Source organism: Nymphaea colorata, chromosome 1, assembly GCF_008831285.2.
Source record: "Nymphaea colorata isolate Beijing-Zhang1983 chromosome 1, ASM883128v2, whole genome shotgun sequence".
Taxonomy (NCBI): domain Eukaryota; kingdom Viridiplantae; phylum Streptophyta; class Magnoliopsida; order Nymphaeales; family Nymphaeaceae; genus Nymphaea; species Nymphaea colorata.
Genome location: NC_045138.2, coordinates 27,060,082 through 27,074,519, shown reverse-complemented (window position 1 = coordinate 27,074,519; position 14,438 = coordinate 27,060,082). Strand labels below are relative to the sequence as shown.

At 40.0% G+C, this 14,438-nt stretch overlaps 2 protein-coding genes across 2 annotated transcripts; both read left to right on the top strand.

Moving 5' to 3' along the window:
- Window positions 1-205: 205 nt before the first annotated feature.
- On the top strand, window positions 206-7,122 carry LOC116246358 (uncharacterized). Its single transcript, XM_031618206.2, has 5 exons — window positions 206-345; window positions 1,578-1,602; window positions 6,411-6,485; window positions 6,603-6,707; window positions 6,782-7,122. Exons 2-5 carry the CDS (start codon window positions 1,585-1,587, stop codon window positions 6,896-6,898), a joined length of 315 nt encoding a protein of 104 aa, XP_031474066.1. The 5' UTR covers window positions 206-345; window positions 1,578-1,584; the 3' UTR covers window positions 6,899-7,122.
- A 1,201-nt stretch (window positions 7,123-8,323) lies between these two features.
- Window positions 8,324-12,711, top strand: LOC116248486 (probable mitochondrial adenine nucleotide transporter BTL3). The gene is made up of 4 exons (XM_031621298.2): window positions 8,324-9,034; window positions 10,866-11,166; window positions 11,656-12,081; window positions 12,469-12,711. The coding sequence occupies exons 1-4, from the start codon at window positions 8,559-8,561 to the stop codon at window positions 12,535-12,537; spliced, it is 1,272 nt and encodes a 423-aa protein (XP_031477158.1). The 5' UTR covers window positions 8,324-8,558; the 3' UTR covers window positions 12,538-12,711.
- Window positions 12,712-14,438: the final 1,727 nt, after the last annotated feature.

Below are 14,438 nucleotides of genomic sequence, written 5' to 3'. Positions count from 1 at the left end.
TCATCTTCACGTTTGCTCTAAAAAAAAAAACAAAACATTTTATGAAAGCTAGTTTTGATTTTATCATTTACTAAGAATATGTTAGATAACTTCTTTTGGAATTCGCTGATTCTAGGTATTTTATCATGTGAATGATAATCGCCAGGTTTGGATAATTGGTTTAGACCGGAACTGAATCCAACCCGCCTGCCCAGAACGCCCGAAATCTGGTTCCATTTTTGAGAAGTCGAGAAATGCGTGCGTCAAGCGGTGCATTTTAATTCCGGAAATTTCATCTTCCCGCTAGGGCACCTCCTCTTTCCTCTCTGCTCTTCCCGCGCGCAGCTTCTGCCATCAACGCCACCGGTACGTCTCTCTCTCTCTCTCTCTCTCTCTAAGTCTCTCCCCCTTGTGCTTCGGTGGGGGGCGCAGAGAGGTGCCCCCCTCTCTTTCACCTCCTCCCGACGGGATATGCTGCTTCGTTAGTCGGTTCTCTGTGTCTTCACTGTTAGTGTTTTCCCCTTGTGAAAATGAACCGGCCAGTCCGTCGCATTTTTGCGGAGTTTTCCGTTATTTTTATTACTAAACGTTAGTTTGCTCATCTTTCGCTGAGAATCTGAGAATACGGTTATGTTCTTACTGTTCTAAACTTTTCATTTCGTCATTTGGCTAATTTCGTCTTGTTCTGCTTCTTTTTGGACCCTAAGATCCAGACCCTAAGTTCACGACGCCGGCTTTAGCATAAAGCCGTAAACCCTAGCGCTTAAACCTCAAGTCTCAAGTTCCAAATCCGACTGTATCGTTCGGCGAGTGCCCTCGTCATTGGCTTCGTTGTTGGAGCTAGAGTTGCTGTCTCCAGGCAAAGAGATCAGCAGGGAATTTTTCTAGGTGCATTTATCAATGTGTTCGTTTCTCTGGGTCTCCGTCGTTTTCCTTCCTCTTTCATTAAGTAAGTCGTTCGGCGATAGATTCTTTTTATGAGATTTTGATTTTTGCCGATTTTGTTGCTCTTTGTTTAAGGGAAAATGTGACAATGTGGACAACTTTTTCAAAACCTAGTTTTACTGTTTTTTGTATGGTTGATTGTCTGTCGGATTTCTGTGAGGAAGAGCAAACCCTAGGAATATTTGTGCCTTTTGCTTGATAGGCGGGAAACTCACCTAATGTCCTCTAGATTTTTAAGTTCGATTGGTACTTCTCTTTCTTACCTTCGCAAAATGATGATTCCCTTTGATGAATATTCTCGTGATTGCCGTGATTTTTTAAGACTTTTAAGTTCGATTGGTACTTCTCTTTCTTACTCTGGAAAAATGAAGTTTCGCTTCAATGAATATTCTCGTGATTACCGTGCTTTTGAGCTTCTTGTGCTAATAGAGCACGTGCATGGTCTTCGATCGTCCCATCTATATAGAGGAACAAGGTGCTGGGATGCAGCTTTGCAAAATGCAACATCCCTACCTTTCGATGTCTCATGTAGGTGGGGGTTAAATCAAAATCCACTAAGCACTGGTTTTTGTTGCTATGTGAATGCTAATTGGGTATCTCTGGGCAAGATGAGCGATTTTTTTATTCTAATTATTTTATTTTGTTTGTTGCAGAGCAACCATGGAGGAGGATACAAATGTAAGTCGACTCAAATCTCTTGTTGTTCAAGTTAACAAAGTTATGATGTTGTCCTCCCAATTTTTGGCGTCAGCTGTTCAAGCAGCATTTAAGGGCTTACTTTTCTTCATAATTGTCACCTGGTTACTTCTTCCATCCTCGGACAGCTTTGTCGTGCAATTCCCATCCTTGTCTTTTCCTCACATCGAACTTTTTTTCTGTAATTTTATTGTGTTACTTTGTTCAGTTAGCTGTTTTTTTCATAGTCACAAGGCCGAATGCTGTTCATGATTCATAACTCACTTATGAACAGCCCTCCAATTCTTCATTTCTCCTGTCATTTATGTGACTGACATTACAGCTTGAACGTTAAATTTATAGTTGTCATGAGTTGTTTGTAGTTTGCAGAAGCTGCCAATATTGGACTTGGTGCTTGTTTGATCTGATTTACTTCACTGGTATGTGGATACGGTCAATCATATATGCAGTCATTTCAACAGAGTCGACCTTAGAGAGTTGTTGTAGACAACAAATAGTGTGACAGGTTTCATATTTTCATATTCGGCTATCGACACATTACCCCTTTTGTTTATGTCACACTAGTTTGACTTGGAATGACCTGCTCGCAACAAAAATTAGCATTTGACACTGATTTACTGGTAGGTAGTTAGTGGAGTAGAAAGTTTTAACTTTTAACTAGATTTTATCATACCCTTGTTTCTAGCATATTTGAACACAATTCTATGCTAATATTTCCGATCTCTTGGGAACAATCACGAAGGAAGGGTACGGTTCTCACTTCAGTGCTCTCTCTCTCTCTCTCTCTCTCTCTCTCTCTCTCTCTCTCACTTGTGTTGTTAAAACATGCCTAGGCTTACTTAGGCCCTTAGGCTTGGCTGGTCGTGTAATCTGGCTGTTCCTAGCGGGCCACCAATTTGAAAATGCCTAGGCCATCACTTGTGCCGCCTAGGCACTCGACAGACCTTTTCTCTTCAACAATCTACACCTTTTCTTTCCCCCTCTTCTTCTATATCATCATCTCTTTTTTCCTTCTTCTACTGTCTGAGTATGTTCTTTTTCTTCCTTTTCTTCTTCTTTAGATTTTGGGATTCGAAGACCTTTCTATTTTGTCTGCTTTGATGCATATTTTCTTTCTCTTGTTCTTCTTTGATCTTGCATATGCTTTTGCAGTTAAACTTTAAAGTGTCTGTGTGTGTTTGTGCATATATATTATAGCATGTATTTTCATAATGTTTTTTTTTTTTTGTTTATTAGAATGATACGGTTAATCGGTTATGACAAAAAATGTTAACATAGACTATGTGATTGTACTGAGGAGTTGTGTTCCTTCTTTTTTTGAAAAAATTGGGTGAGTAATTTTACACTTTTACTCTTTAGTTTATGGTTTTAGGTTTTAGAAATTTAAAGTAAAGATTTAATAGTTGCCTAGTTGGTATTTAATAAATTAGACGATTTTGTGTTCCCTATAAGCCTATAACATTTCAAGACAGTGATCTTAAATTAAACTTGGTCTCTTTGTGCCATATAACCTTTAAACTTTAATGATTAAAAGTTTACTCTTTCATACCTTTAAATGATGCTTAATTTCATGAAATATTTAATGTATCTGTGTAAGTTAATGTTTTTGGACTGCCTAATGTGCCTAGTCCTACCTAGTTTTCCCTGAGTTTAGGCTTAACTTACCATTTAGACTGTGCTCAAAACTTTTGACCAACCCATGCCCAATTGACAACGTAGTGGCCTATTCATAATCAGTTCCAAAGATGTGGAGAGCACTCAGGCGGTACAATCTACATGTTTTCCCATTTGTTTTAGTCCTTCGTGCAGGCTTCCTGTTTATTTCTTTCAGCTTTTTGTTTTGGATTTTTGTAATAAGGTTGCTTCTTGTCTTCAATATATGCATTTTGGTTGTTCTTCTACTTTGTAATCTTCTCCTTGCTCTTTTGCTTTGTATGAACTTGTGCATCCTTCCTTCCAGCCTGTCACATGTGTACTATTATTTTACCATCATGTGCCCTATGGCTTACGTATCTGTATTAGAAATTCTATTCTGTCATGCCTAAATTGATCAAAGCCATATCTTTGGCATCTTTATTCTTAGCTTTCTTTTTCTGAGTGGCTCCCTAACTCGTTATCTTTTTTATTTTTTAGGTATATATATGATAGCTTGTTTAAAATGATTGTTCAAGAATGCAGATGGCTCTCAATTGTCTCATTTTTATTTTAGAAATTGACGAATCCAGCTGTAGTGGTATTTGCTTTACGACTTGATTGCTCACCTCAAATTTGCTTTACGACTTGATTGCTCACCTCAACCATTTACCAGTACGGTCGAATAGCTATTGGATTTGGGATTTCAGCCTTGCATAAGATACAAATTGTGAAAGATAGAGGGACATAAAGAATGGTTGACGTTGAATCCTGTAAGCCACCACAGTAGTTTGCCACTTCCTTTTGATTAGGCTGGTATGAGCGTCTGTGCATAACTTAATGCACAATTGTCCTTCTGTGTGCATCTCTTCTTTGTGTTCCTTCTATACCCATCTTAATAACCAAGTACATCGATAAATCACAAAATATTTTAGTCCCTAAAAAATGGAAGTGCATGAAATGATCTCCATATTGAGCGCATCGCCACATATCTGGGGTTCTTAAAGAACTCAATTTCTTTGGTAATAATACTTGGAAAAATGTGGTTTTTAATTTTCTTGAACCAATTGATTAGAGGGAAAGAAGGAAATATTCCTTGATCCTGTCTGTGTGAATGTGAGTATCCTTGAGGTGATAAAATTATAGTGTTGTGTTTTTTAATAACATTTTGGTGAAGGGTGATTAGGTATGGGTATATTTAACTTTGGGAAAGCATGAACGAGGATTGGTGTCATTAAAAGGCATTATAAAGAAACAAAAAACTCAATGTGAGGCACCCACAGCATGAATTTGAAGTTGGGTGTTCGGTACTTCATGTTTGTTTAAGTGGTTTGAGGCTTGCGAGTATATGGTTGGATGGATGTCCACTTGCTGCACTAGAAGCCCATAAGTAATCAAAACCATAAGGGAAATTACCAGTCAATGCCTGTTGCCTTTTATGGGTTTAGTTTCTGTTGAGGAGTGAGTATCAGAGAATCATTACAACTGTTGCTTTTGTAATGAAATGTATTTGGATGAAAATTTTTTGGAAAGAAAATATTAGATTTTAGAATATGATAATTTTGCTGCTTTGTCAGTTGGTTGTGATTGGCTGTGGGCCTTTATGATGATGACATCTATTGCTTTTTCCTTGTATTATCTCCTGTTGTTATATTAGTTGTTTGACTCAATGTTGTAAAAGGCATATCGTAATGCATATTGATCGAGCCGACCTATACGCATATCGTAACATATCGTAATATATGGTAAGCATATTGTAAACGTGTTGTAAATTTATTTATTTTTTAATTCATAAAAATTTATTAAAAATCAAGAAAATGAAAAAATCAGAAAAAGCTGTTTTATATAAAAATCTCATTACACATTACACACGTAATGAACATTCATGGTTTATCATTCATTAGTAATGACACATAACAAATTTAAACTCTAATGTATTGTACATCACATCAAAATGGACAACCTGTAGTCATTCAATGTCAAATGGGAATTGAAATAATGTTTATGATTAAATAACATCATGATTATTATCAATTGATACAATAATCATTATATTCTTCATGTTCATCCTCATCCCTTAAAGCCAGTTATTTCTCGGTTAAGACAATGATTTATTGGCAATTTCTGTTTAAAATGGTGGTAGCTCACCCTCCCACAACTCTTAGAAGCATTGAAAATGAAAAGGAGTGGAACTTTTAAAAAAATAACAAAAAAGGGACACTAGATCCACTTTTGGCCGTATTATATGACACTTATCGTAAGATAAGGTCGATACCGGCAAGATGCACATGCATTTTGTGTATCGTGCCCGTATCATATAGGTTTGAATTGTAGGATACGGATATCACTGGTTTGACTATTATGCTCTCAATTTTGTTGCACCACCAATTCCATGTGTGAACTTCGATTTTTAAGATATCTGCAGCTTTCCTATTGTTCAATCCTTTATTCTGTAGTTCTCTGGCCTTACCAGACTCTCCATTTCAGCTGTTTCCCTTATCGTTCCCTTTTGCACTGATGATCTTCCTTTCTCCTTTTGGACCATTGTTATATGTATCTAATTCCTCCAGTCAGTATACCTGTTTTTTACTGATTCTCTGAAAGACTTGTAGCCCGGTGATGTTAAAGGAACTGTAGGGATCTGCTAGTAGATGAGTTTTCAATGGTTTAACTTTAGAATGAGCCATGGTAAAAGAGTTAGTACTTAGAGTGGTCTAGTATCAAGGAAATGAGCGTCATTATGTGAAAGTCAAAAACATGGTCTTCTCATGTTGGATTCATATTGATAACAAAAAGCAGAAGCTGAATGTGGAATATTAGTTATGCATGAATCCTGTCACCCTATTGGTTAGGTCTCTCTTTTTCTCTCTTTGGATTAAGTCATGACTTGTTTAAAAATTTATGCAATAGAAGTTATAGTCCTAAGAAAAGTGTCCACTTTTTTTATGTGGCCAGTTTGCAATCTAGCATGTTATATAGAAAAAAAGGCTTCCAGGTGAACTGCTGAGGTTTTATAGCATTAGAGGCATATGTTCCCCTATTATTTTACAATGCAATAGGTGGACTGGGAACTTTGTGTATGCCGCTTGTCATTCCTGTTCTCTCTCTCTCTCTCTCTCTCTCTCTCTCTGATATTCATTTGTTTCTTAATATTCCAGGCGAAGAAAGAGGAGGAGGAATTTAACACCGGTCCTCTCTCTGTGTTGATGATGAGTGTTAAGAATAACACGCAGGTCAGTTGCATAGTGTTATTGTGTATTTTTAATCCTTTAGAGTTAGTTGTGTGTATTTTTAATCGTTTAGGCATAGTCGTCTAGGAGAGGAAAATAATTTCTCTTGGTTATTGTTAGGTTCTAATTAACTGTCGGAACAACAAGAAGCTTCTCGGCCGTGTTCGTGCTTTTGACAGGCACTGCAATATGGTTCTGGAGAATGTCAGAGAGATGTGGACAGAGGTTTGTGTTAGAAAACCTTCAAAGGGCTCCCATTCTATTTTCTTTCTCATGCCTTTGGCTTTGTACTGGTGCAGGTCCCAAAGACTGGTAAAGGCAAGAAGAAGGCTCAGCCCGTGAACAAGGATAGGTTCATCAGTAAGATGTTTCTGCGAGGGGACTCGGTGATCATCGTCCTTAGAAACCCCAGCTGAACGTAGAATTTGTTGTGTTTTTTTTCCTCCAGCAGTGTACATGACATTTTTCTAGTTCGAAGCTAACAGGAGCCTGAAACTTGCGGGATGTTAACTAGTCTCATGAAACATTTGAGTATCTGCGACTATTTTTTAAAACCGTGTACTCTTTATATTACAACTTGTGTGCCAACTGCAAAACAATCTACGTATTAATGGAGGCTATAGTCGGTTTTCAGTACCAAGAGCTGTCTACGAAGCACCTTATATGTTGCTGGCTGTTTTCTTCAGATGGGCCTGCATTTGGATTCGGAAAAGGAGTCGCGTACAAGCACCGTATAAGTTGCTAGCTGTTTTATTCAGATTACGTTTATTTAGACGAAAGATGTGGTTGATTAATCAGCCAAACGAATTTTGTTGTCATAATATGACATGTATGCATGATCGTGGAACACCTCAAAGATAAGCTTCTAGGGACATGACATGGTTGGGTTAAGGGTGTTGAAGAGCCGTGTTTTTAGAATGATTTTTGTAGGTTGTCTTTGAGTGGCGGTGTGTGATAAATAAGTTAGAAGGTGTTTTGCTGCAATTGATAATGCTGACACAGAATGTGTCTCAGAAGCAGGTGGAAGGGGTGGCCTTTAGGTTTTTTCTTCCAGACCGAGGGTCGTAGGCCTCTCGTTTGCCTGAAACACTTCAATGGTAATGAGAAGCAGCTGGACTGGATGGCCTCGGGGTTTTTTTTTCCGGGCAGTGGGTAAGCCTCTTGTTTACCTGGAACACTTCAATGGTAATGGTCAGGAAGAAAAAAAAAATTGTGATGCGTACATATTAATTTTGAATCGCCAAGTAATCTCTCAATAAGATAAACCAAAAGTTGTCGACATTCACATGTTCCGGTTTGGAGAAGACGGCTAAAATCGTTCATTCCTTTCCGATATCGATCTGGTATGTAGCCGTTCTTTCTTTTCCGATGTTTGATTTGTGTTTTATGGGACTTATCGTCGGCATGGTTGGCTCCTACACTGAAGGAACCTGGTTGTTTGACTTGCCATTTCCACCGTCCGTCCAGGTCCTCCTCATGAGACGCCCGTCTGCGCTCTCTAAGACGCAGGTCGATCTAATTAATTGGACAAATAACTAATTGGATCCCCAGGCCGGATATGGACTTCGGATATAAATCTGTCTAACCAAGAGCCAAATCTCATTTTGTTCAACTTACTGATGAGGTGGGGTGAATCTACTTCATCTGCTCTAGGCATTTTATAACATCGGTCAAGCTGGACGCTACCAGCACCAGATATTTCTTGGCGATGCTGTTTCTTGAGGTTTTAGTTTTATTTTGGATCTGGTTCTACGTGAAACGATTTGATGCCCTATAGAATCTATCATGTTCCTGCATCTCACAGATGGAATGGCCGGCGCATAGTTGCTGAGAGAATGACCATGATGGTGGTATGCTGGCTCTCCATGGCAGAGCAACGCTTCTAGTCCTCGCAAATTAAACGTGGACCACCCCACATACGCATCACAGGAAGCAGCCAAACTCTCCCTCTCTCGCTCTCCCTCTCTTTCCCCACCACCACAAAATGATTTTTCTCCCCATCATTCATCGTCTTATAGCTATCACCGTTTAACTTTCTCCATTCTTCTTCCCACTCTCTCTGTGTGGGAAGAGAGGATGAACCCATTTTCTTCACACTGTAACAACCTGCGCAAGTACTTTCCACAGCTTCAGCAAGAAAAGGACGGCCATAGTGCCTTTGACACAAACAGATGTTTCTTCCATTCTCCTCTCTCTTTCTCCACCTTCTCTGCAGCTCTCAGCCAGCCGGACCATGCTCGGGAGCTAGCGGCGGTCACAGCACATCTGTGCGGCCTAGGATCTCAGTTGGCCTTGAAGTTTCGAGGACTAGTTCTTAACATCAATGGACTGCATGTTCAGTCACAGGATTGTCTTAATTTCGCCAACATCTCACAGGCCGCAAGTTCTAGAGGTATCTTAGCATTAGGACAAACCCATGTCAATGCAGAGAAAGAAGAAGAACAAGAGGTACAGAGGAAAAATGAAGAGGGCAACAGATCAAACGGCAGGGACAGTTTTGCTGAAATGCACAAGTATCTTTTGGCTGGTGCGGTGTCAACGATTATTTCAAGGTTGGTCTTTTTTCTGCATAATCGAGTCTTTAAAACTTTACTCTGTATCTGAAGGTGAATTTCCTGTAAAAGATTGGATAGGGAACAGATCATGTCATGTTATCGGATCAGTTCCTAAGTCATATTCAATTCCTGTTGCACATCTTTCTTGACAGAAAGGTATGTCGGCCTCAATCTCACGTTTGAGATAGATGGTGGAGACTGAGTGCTGCTGCTGTTGGTCAGTTACATACAATTAGATCTGCTGTCATCCTGATTCCACGCCTGAAATTGGAGTTACAGCACTCATCACAGATAAGAGTTCTTTTTCAATTAGCCAACAAATCAGGAACAGCCCATATTAATCCATTTTCAAGATCCCAAATCAATGGCAGTCAATCTGGCTGGAACCTAACTTTCTAATTTACCTGATAGTCTAGATAAAGCTGCAACACAGAGCTTGCGGGACAGCTAGCTAGATTCTGCACAAACCCTCACTTTCCTGGTTTTTCTTTCCTAATGACTTGAGTCTAGACCTTAGACAACATTCTTTTGACATAGAAAAGGTTTGACCAACCAAGTTCAGGAATTCTGGTTTTCTCATTGGCTTTATGGGGCCCATTTCTTTATTGAACAGCTTCGATTCATTTCATGAGGCCCGTTAGCGTCTTATTCATTCCAAAAGTATTGGTGATAGAACTAAAACTCTAGAAGAATCATTGTTGAATGTTATTTCATGGCCCGCAGGGGTTCCACACCTGGCTACGCGACGCTCACAGACATTGCAACTTTGCTATTTAGGTGCAAGTTCCCTGCTGCCAGAAACATAAATCGGTTAGGAAGACCTTCCTGGTGAGTCGGAGCATGAAAACCAATGAGTTTTATGTTACAGAGAAAAAGGGGATCCATAGTCAAACTTGTCATCTTGTGGCCTATATCTAGGTTGTCTGGTCTAACCAAAGCTGTTCAAGGAAGGAAAAGGGTAGTTCTCAGTTGGGTATTCACACTTATGCTGGAAGGTCAGCCACTGGGACCATATTTGGAAAGCAAAGACATGGTTCAAACGGGAACAGTTTTTGAGCCACTGGTTTTGCTGGTATTGGCGAGGGCAGACTCCATATAAGCCAAGGGGCTCTAGGGCCAACAGAGAAAACGTGGGGCGCTTACTGCCACAGCTGTATCATCTTATCTGCTGCTATTGTCTCTTTACATTCATTTCCAGCCAAGAGTTTGGAGAGAATATCTGCCTTCTGGACTATATGATCATCACAAGAAACATAGTGTTTAGGCAACATTTCTAGCTAGCTATATGATTTCCACACATCATTCGTTGTTTCCTTGTTCATTTATTTGTGAATATATTCGCGTATCGATTTGGGTATTTCCCATCGAAATTATATTTGATATTAGTGTCTTATTGTCTTGTAAAGCAACGTGATAACCGACCTTGCAACTTATATACTCAAAGCACAATTTGGTTTAATACTAAGCCTGGGATCGAGCCTAGCTAAGTCTAGATGGTGGGCTGAAGCCTGGCCCGGCAAGAACTAGTCCCATCCTTTGTTCAGAAAATGAGCCTGCATTCAGTCCGACTAGTCCAAATAAGACCAACCTTGCGGGACCAACTTAATATTCAGTACTTGGGTTCAAACAGCGGGTGTGGGATTGAGACGACTGAAAAATTGTTTATTCTTCTTATTCTTCTTCTTCTTCTTCTCTCTCTCTCTCTCCATGTCTATGTGCACGGACACACGCACACAAACACTGCATTTTTTGAGCTGTTTGAATTGTTACTTACGTAGAGGAAATAAAATGTGATTCTATTGTGGGTTGATTTGATGGTGGTGTTTAGAACAAGCATGGCTCCATTGGAAAGAATCAAGCTGGAATGCATGGTTCGGCCACACCTGACATGGATCACCACCATCCAATGGATATGGGGTTCCGAGGGGTTGTTGGGATTCTGGAAGGGCAATCTCCTCAACCTCTTCCGCATGGTCCCCTTCAAATCCATCAACTTCATCTGTTACGACCTCTACTGCGACCGCCTCCGCCAGGTTAATGGCAAGCAGGAACTCACAAGCCATGACAGGCTCATCGGCGGTGGCATCTCCGGCGTCCTAGCGACAGTTCTCTGCTTACCTCTTGATACGGTTCGCTTCACCAATTTCCACCTTCTTATGCTTACTTTCAATTTTTGCCAAATTCTTGCTATACTGGCATCATGAACTCTGATGAGTAATCATGTAAATTCGTTGAGTTATCAGCTTCTGATTCATTTTTCAGTATTTCGACTGATCAGATATTGCTAAAGGTTAAACAATCAGTAGCACATTATATGTTAACCGGAATGCACATTACCCAAATATGCATACTACTGAAATCATGAAAGGTCTGATTAATATCTTGCCAATCTAACACCATAGGCCGACCGGCGAAAGTGTAAATTTAAGAGTAAATTGTTTTGAATACATCATGCATCATGTGGTTACCTTTGCAAAGAAATAAACAGAATGATCATAAACTGCAGTATATGTTTGAGTATACATATTTCAGTTCCTCATGTAATTAACTTAAAATCATTACTGAAAACCTTAGCCATTTCATAAGTTCTAAATCTAACAGTTTTGTCTCCGATGCAGATCAGAACCAGGCTTTTGGCACCGGGAGGGGAGGCTCTAGGAGGCGTGGTGGGGTGTGTCGTTCATATGGTTCGAAGAGAAGGGTTACTGTCTCTCTATAAGGGCCTGACTCCGGCACTGCTTAGCATGGGGCCGGCCAGTGCAGTGTTCTATGGCGTCTACGACATACTGAAAGCATCTTATCTGAGGTCGTCTCCACAGGCACTGGAGAAGGAGCTTGTTGAGATGGGGCCTGTAAGGACACTCATTTATGGTGCCATTGCAGGTGCTTGTGCAGAAACAGTGACCTACCCTCTAGAAGTGGTCCGCAGGCAGCTTCAACTTCACACTGCTGCCAAGGTCGGTCTGATTGCTGCATTTGGGAAAATGATTGAGAGAGATGGGTTCGGATCCATGTTTGCTGGCCTCGTTCCTAGCACCATGCAGGTTAACTTGATTACTTTATTTCTTCCATTTTTTTTTCACCATCGTTCTTTATGATTTTTTTTCCTAAAGAATGGCGCTTCTTTTCTGACGCATCATATTTTTCATAAGAAATGTGATATACCGCTCATGCGATATTTATAAACATCACTATCAACTTGAAGATGGGCTATGCATATACGTACACAATCATATTTTTGCTATATTCACACATTTGTGTCGATGAAATGCTCGAAAAAGGTCGATCAGCATATAAAACCATAACGTTTACTGAAATAAGAGGCACATTTTAAAAGAGCAAGAGAGGGGGGGTATTATATTGCTCCTAAGGAAAATCTTATTATCGTGATACGACTCCTGTTTTACTGACAGCCGTGTCATCTGTTGCAGGTTTTGCCATCCGCAGCTCTTAGCTATCTCTTCTACGAGATGATGAAGTCGATACTGAAAATCAATTGATTCGTTTATCTGAGCATGCGTGCATCCACAATAATCGTATGATATATTCAATTTTATGGCAATGTAATAGAAAATTACCCTTCGATAAGATTTTGGTCACTGTCTCCCTCGCCATTTTGTTTGTTGTTAATTGATGAATTGAAGCTAATAGAAGAGCAATATTGCACGATGTTACTTGGTTTACACTGAACTTCTAGAGGAAAGACGGAAAAGCAAAAAGGTTCAGTGGTCATTTATCTCGACAAACTGAAGGCCAGTTTTTTTCAAGCTTTTACCACAGTTACAATCTACATCTGAAAGAACTGTTAGAGAAGAAAAAGGAAATTGTGAAGATACAGAGAAAGATAATGGGGGTCAAAGGCAAGTCGTTGCTAATGGTGATCTTAACAAACAAGAGAGAGAGAGAGAGAGAGAGAGAGAAGAGAGAGAAAGCTGGCAAGAATGTTTAGCGCCAAGCTCTTGAGATAAGGAAATTAACTTCGAACTGTATGCGAAATAATGTTGCTCTTGATGGGGATCACGATAAGATCAAGAGAGAAAAATTAAAATGGCAAATGCTTATCATGATAATCACTGTAAAATGGCAGGAGCCATGGGAATTACCGCTGTAACTTTGAGATTTCTTGAATAAAAGCAGCCGTCTCTCACAATTCTCTCTTGTGAAAAATTGGTGAGGAACATCGTGGACGTAGACCTTCTCACAGGACCGCAAATTTGATTGTTGTATGTTTCCCTTTATTTTTCATCGTGCAGATTTAATTTTACAAGAACAACTTCTTAAGACCAATGGCTTCATGCACAAAAGCGGTTTCTTCTCACGTTGCATGGTGCTGTTGATCTGTAGGCAACTCCTACCACAACAACGATGGATTAATTCTCTGAAGTAGAGTTGCCGTTCAACCCACCAGCGATTATATGTCGACTTGTTTGTAAGTATTGCTTTAGACTTTTTATTGGGTTGCACCAGGAATGAAGACACTGGAGGACCTTTACGCTTCCTGTCATCACATCTAAACTTGGTTACCTGCGAGCTATCTTCTTGGTTTTCATTCTTTCTTCCTCCGATGGTTGGTGTGCGCATAGGAGGATGCGCAGACCGCCACCAAGGCTGGCATGCGGACCGCCATGGAGCTGCAGGCGCTGTGGAAGAACTAATTACATTACATGATATCACTTGCTCTACCCTAACTTCATCATATAGGATACAGTCGATTAAGAACGATGGAAAGAGAAAAGGTCCAATGATCATTTTGAAAACTGAAGCCAGCCAACTGCTTTATGGTGCTTTCTCTAATACACAAAAAATCTTCAGTAATACATGCTCTCTCTGTCACGAATGTATGTTAGGTTACCATAAAATGCTCTCCACTAATATCTGATATGCATTAATTCCACCCAAGAATGATGAATGGCACCTTAGCCTCTTCTTTCTTTTCTGTACACGTGTAACTTGGCCGGGTTGGTTCAAGGATCATGGCTTGGCGGATCCTTTTCCTTTCCTGTCTGCAAAATCGCTCGTTGGTACCTGCATGCTGTAAGATCAAAAGCAACGTCACCAACAAAGCATAAGTCATGGTCAGTTTAATCAAAACAAGACCAAGTGAAAATTGCAAGGATTCTTGGTGTTATATGTTCTTTTTGCAAACCATCAATCTCGTTCAGGATCGTTTCAAGATCAAAAGATCCATTTGGTGTAAAGGTTATCGCGTCAATCAGAACTATAGCAATCGGTCTGCTCAAATGGCCAAGAACACTGTGAAGATTTAAACCTGCGTTTGTCTTGCTCTTGGGGATCCACAGGCGGCCGTCTGTCTGCATCGAGCATGTTGGCGAGCAACTTGAAATCATTATCTTCAGTTTCAGCACCGGCAGCCAAAGCTGGTGGCTGTGGTGGCGGAGCG

What these genes read in the sequence shown, in the direction of transcription:
- LOC116246358 (XM_031618206.2), top strand. An exon ending in GTGTTAAGAATAACACGCAG is followed by an intron (nt 6,486 to 6,602) that starts GTCAGTTGCATA and finishes GGTTATTGTTAG; the next exon opens with GTTCTAATTAACTGTCGGAA. An exon ending in TCAGAGAGATGTGGACAGAG is followed by an intron (nt 6,708 to 6,781) that starts GTTTGTGTTAGA and finishes GTACTGGTGCAG; the next exon opens with GTCCCAAAGACTGGTAAAGG.
- LOC116248486 (XM_031621298.2), top strand. Translation starts at nt 8,559, where the DNA reads ATGAACCCATTTTCTTCACACTGTAACAACCTGCGCAAGTACTTTCCA. An exon ending in GTGTCAACGATTATTTCAAG is followed by an intron (nt 9,035 to 10,865) that starts GTTGGTCTTTTT and finishes GGTGGTGTTTAG; the next exon opens with AACAAGCATGGCTCCATTGG. An exon ending in TCTGCTTACCTCTTGATACG is followed by an intron (nt 11,167 to 11,655) that starts GTTCGCTTCACC and finishes TCTCCGATGCAG; the next exon opens with ATCAGAACCAGGCTTTTGGC.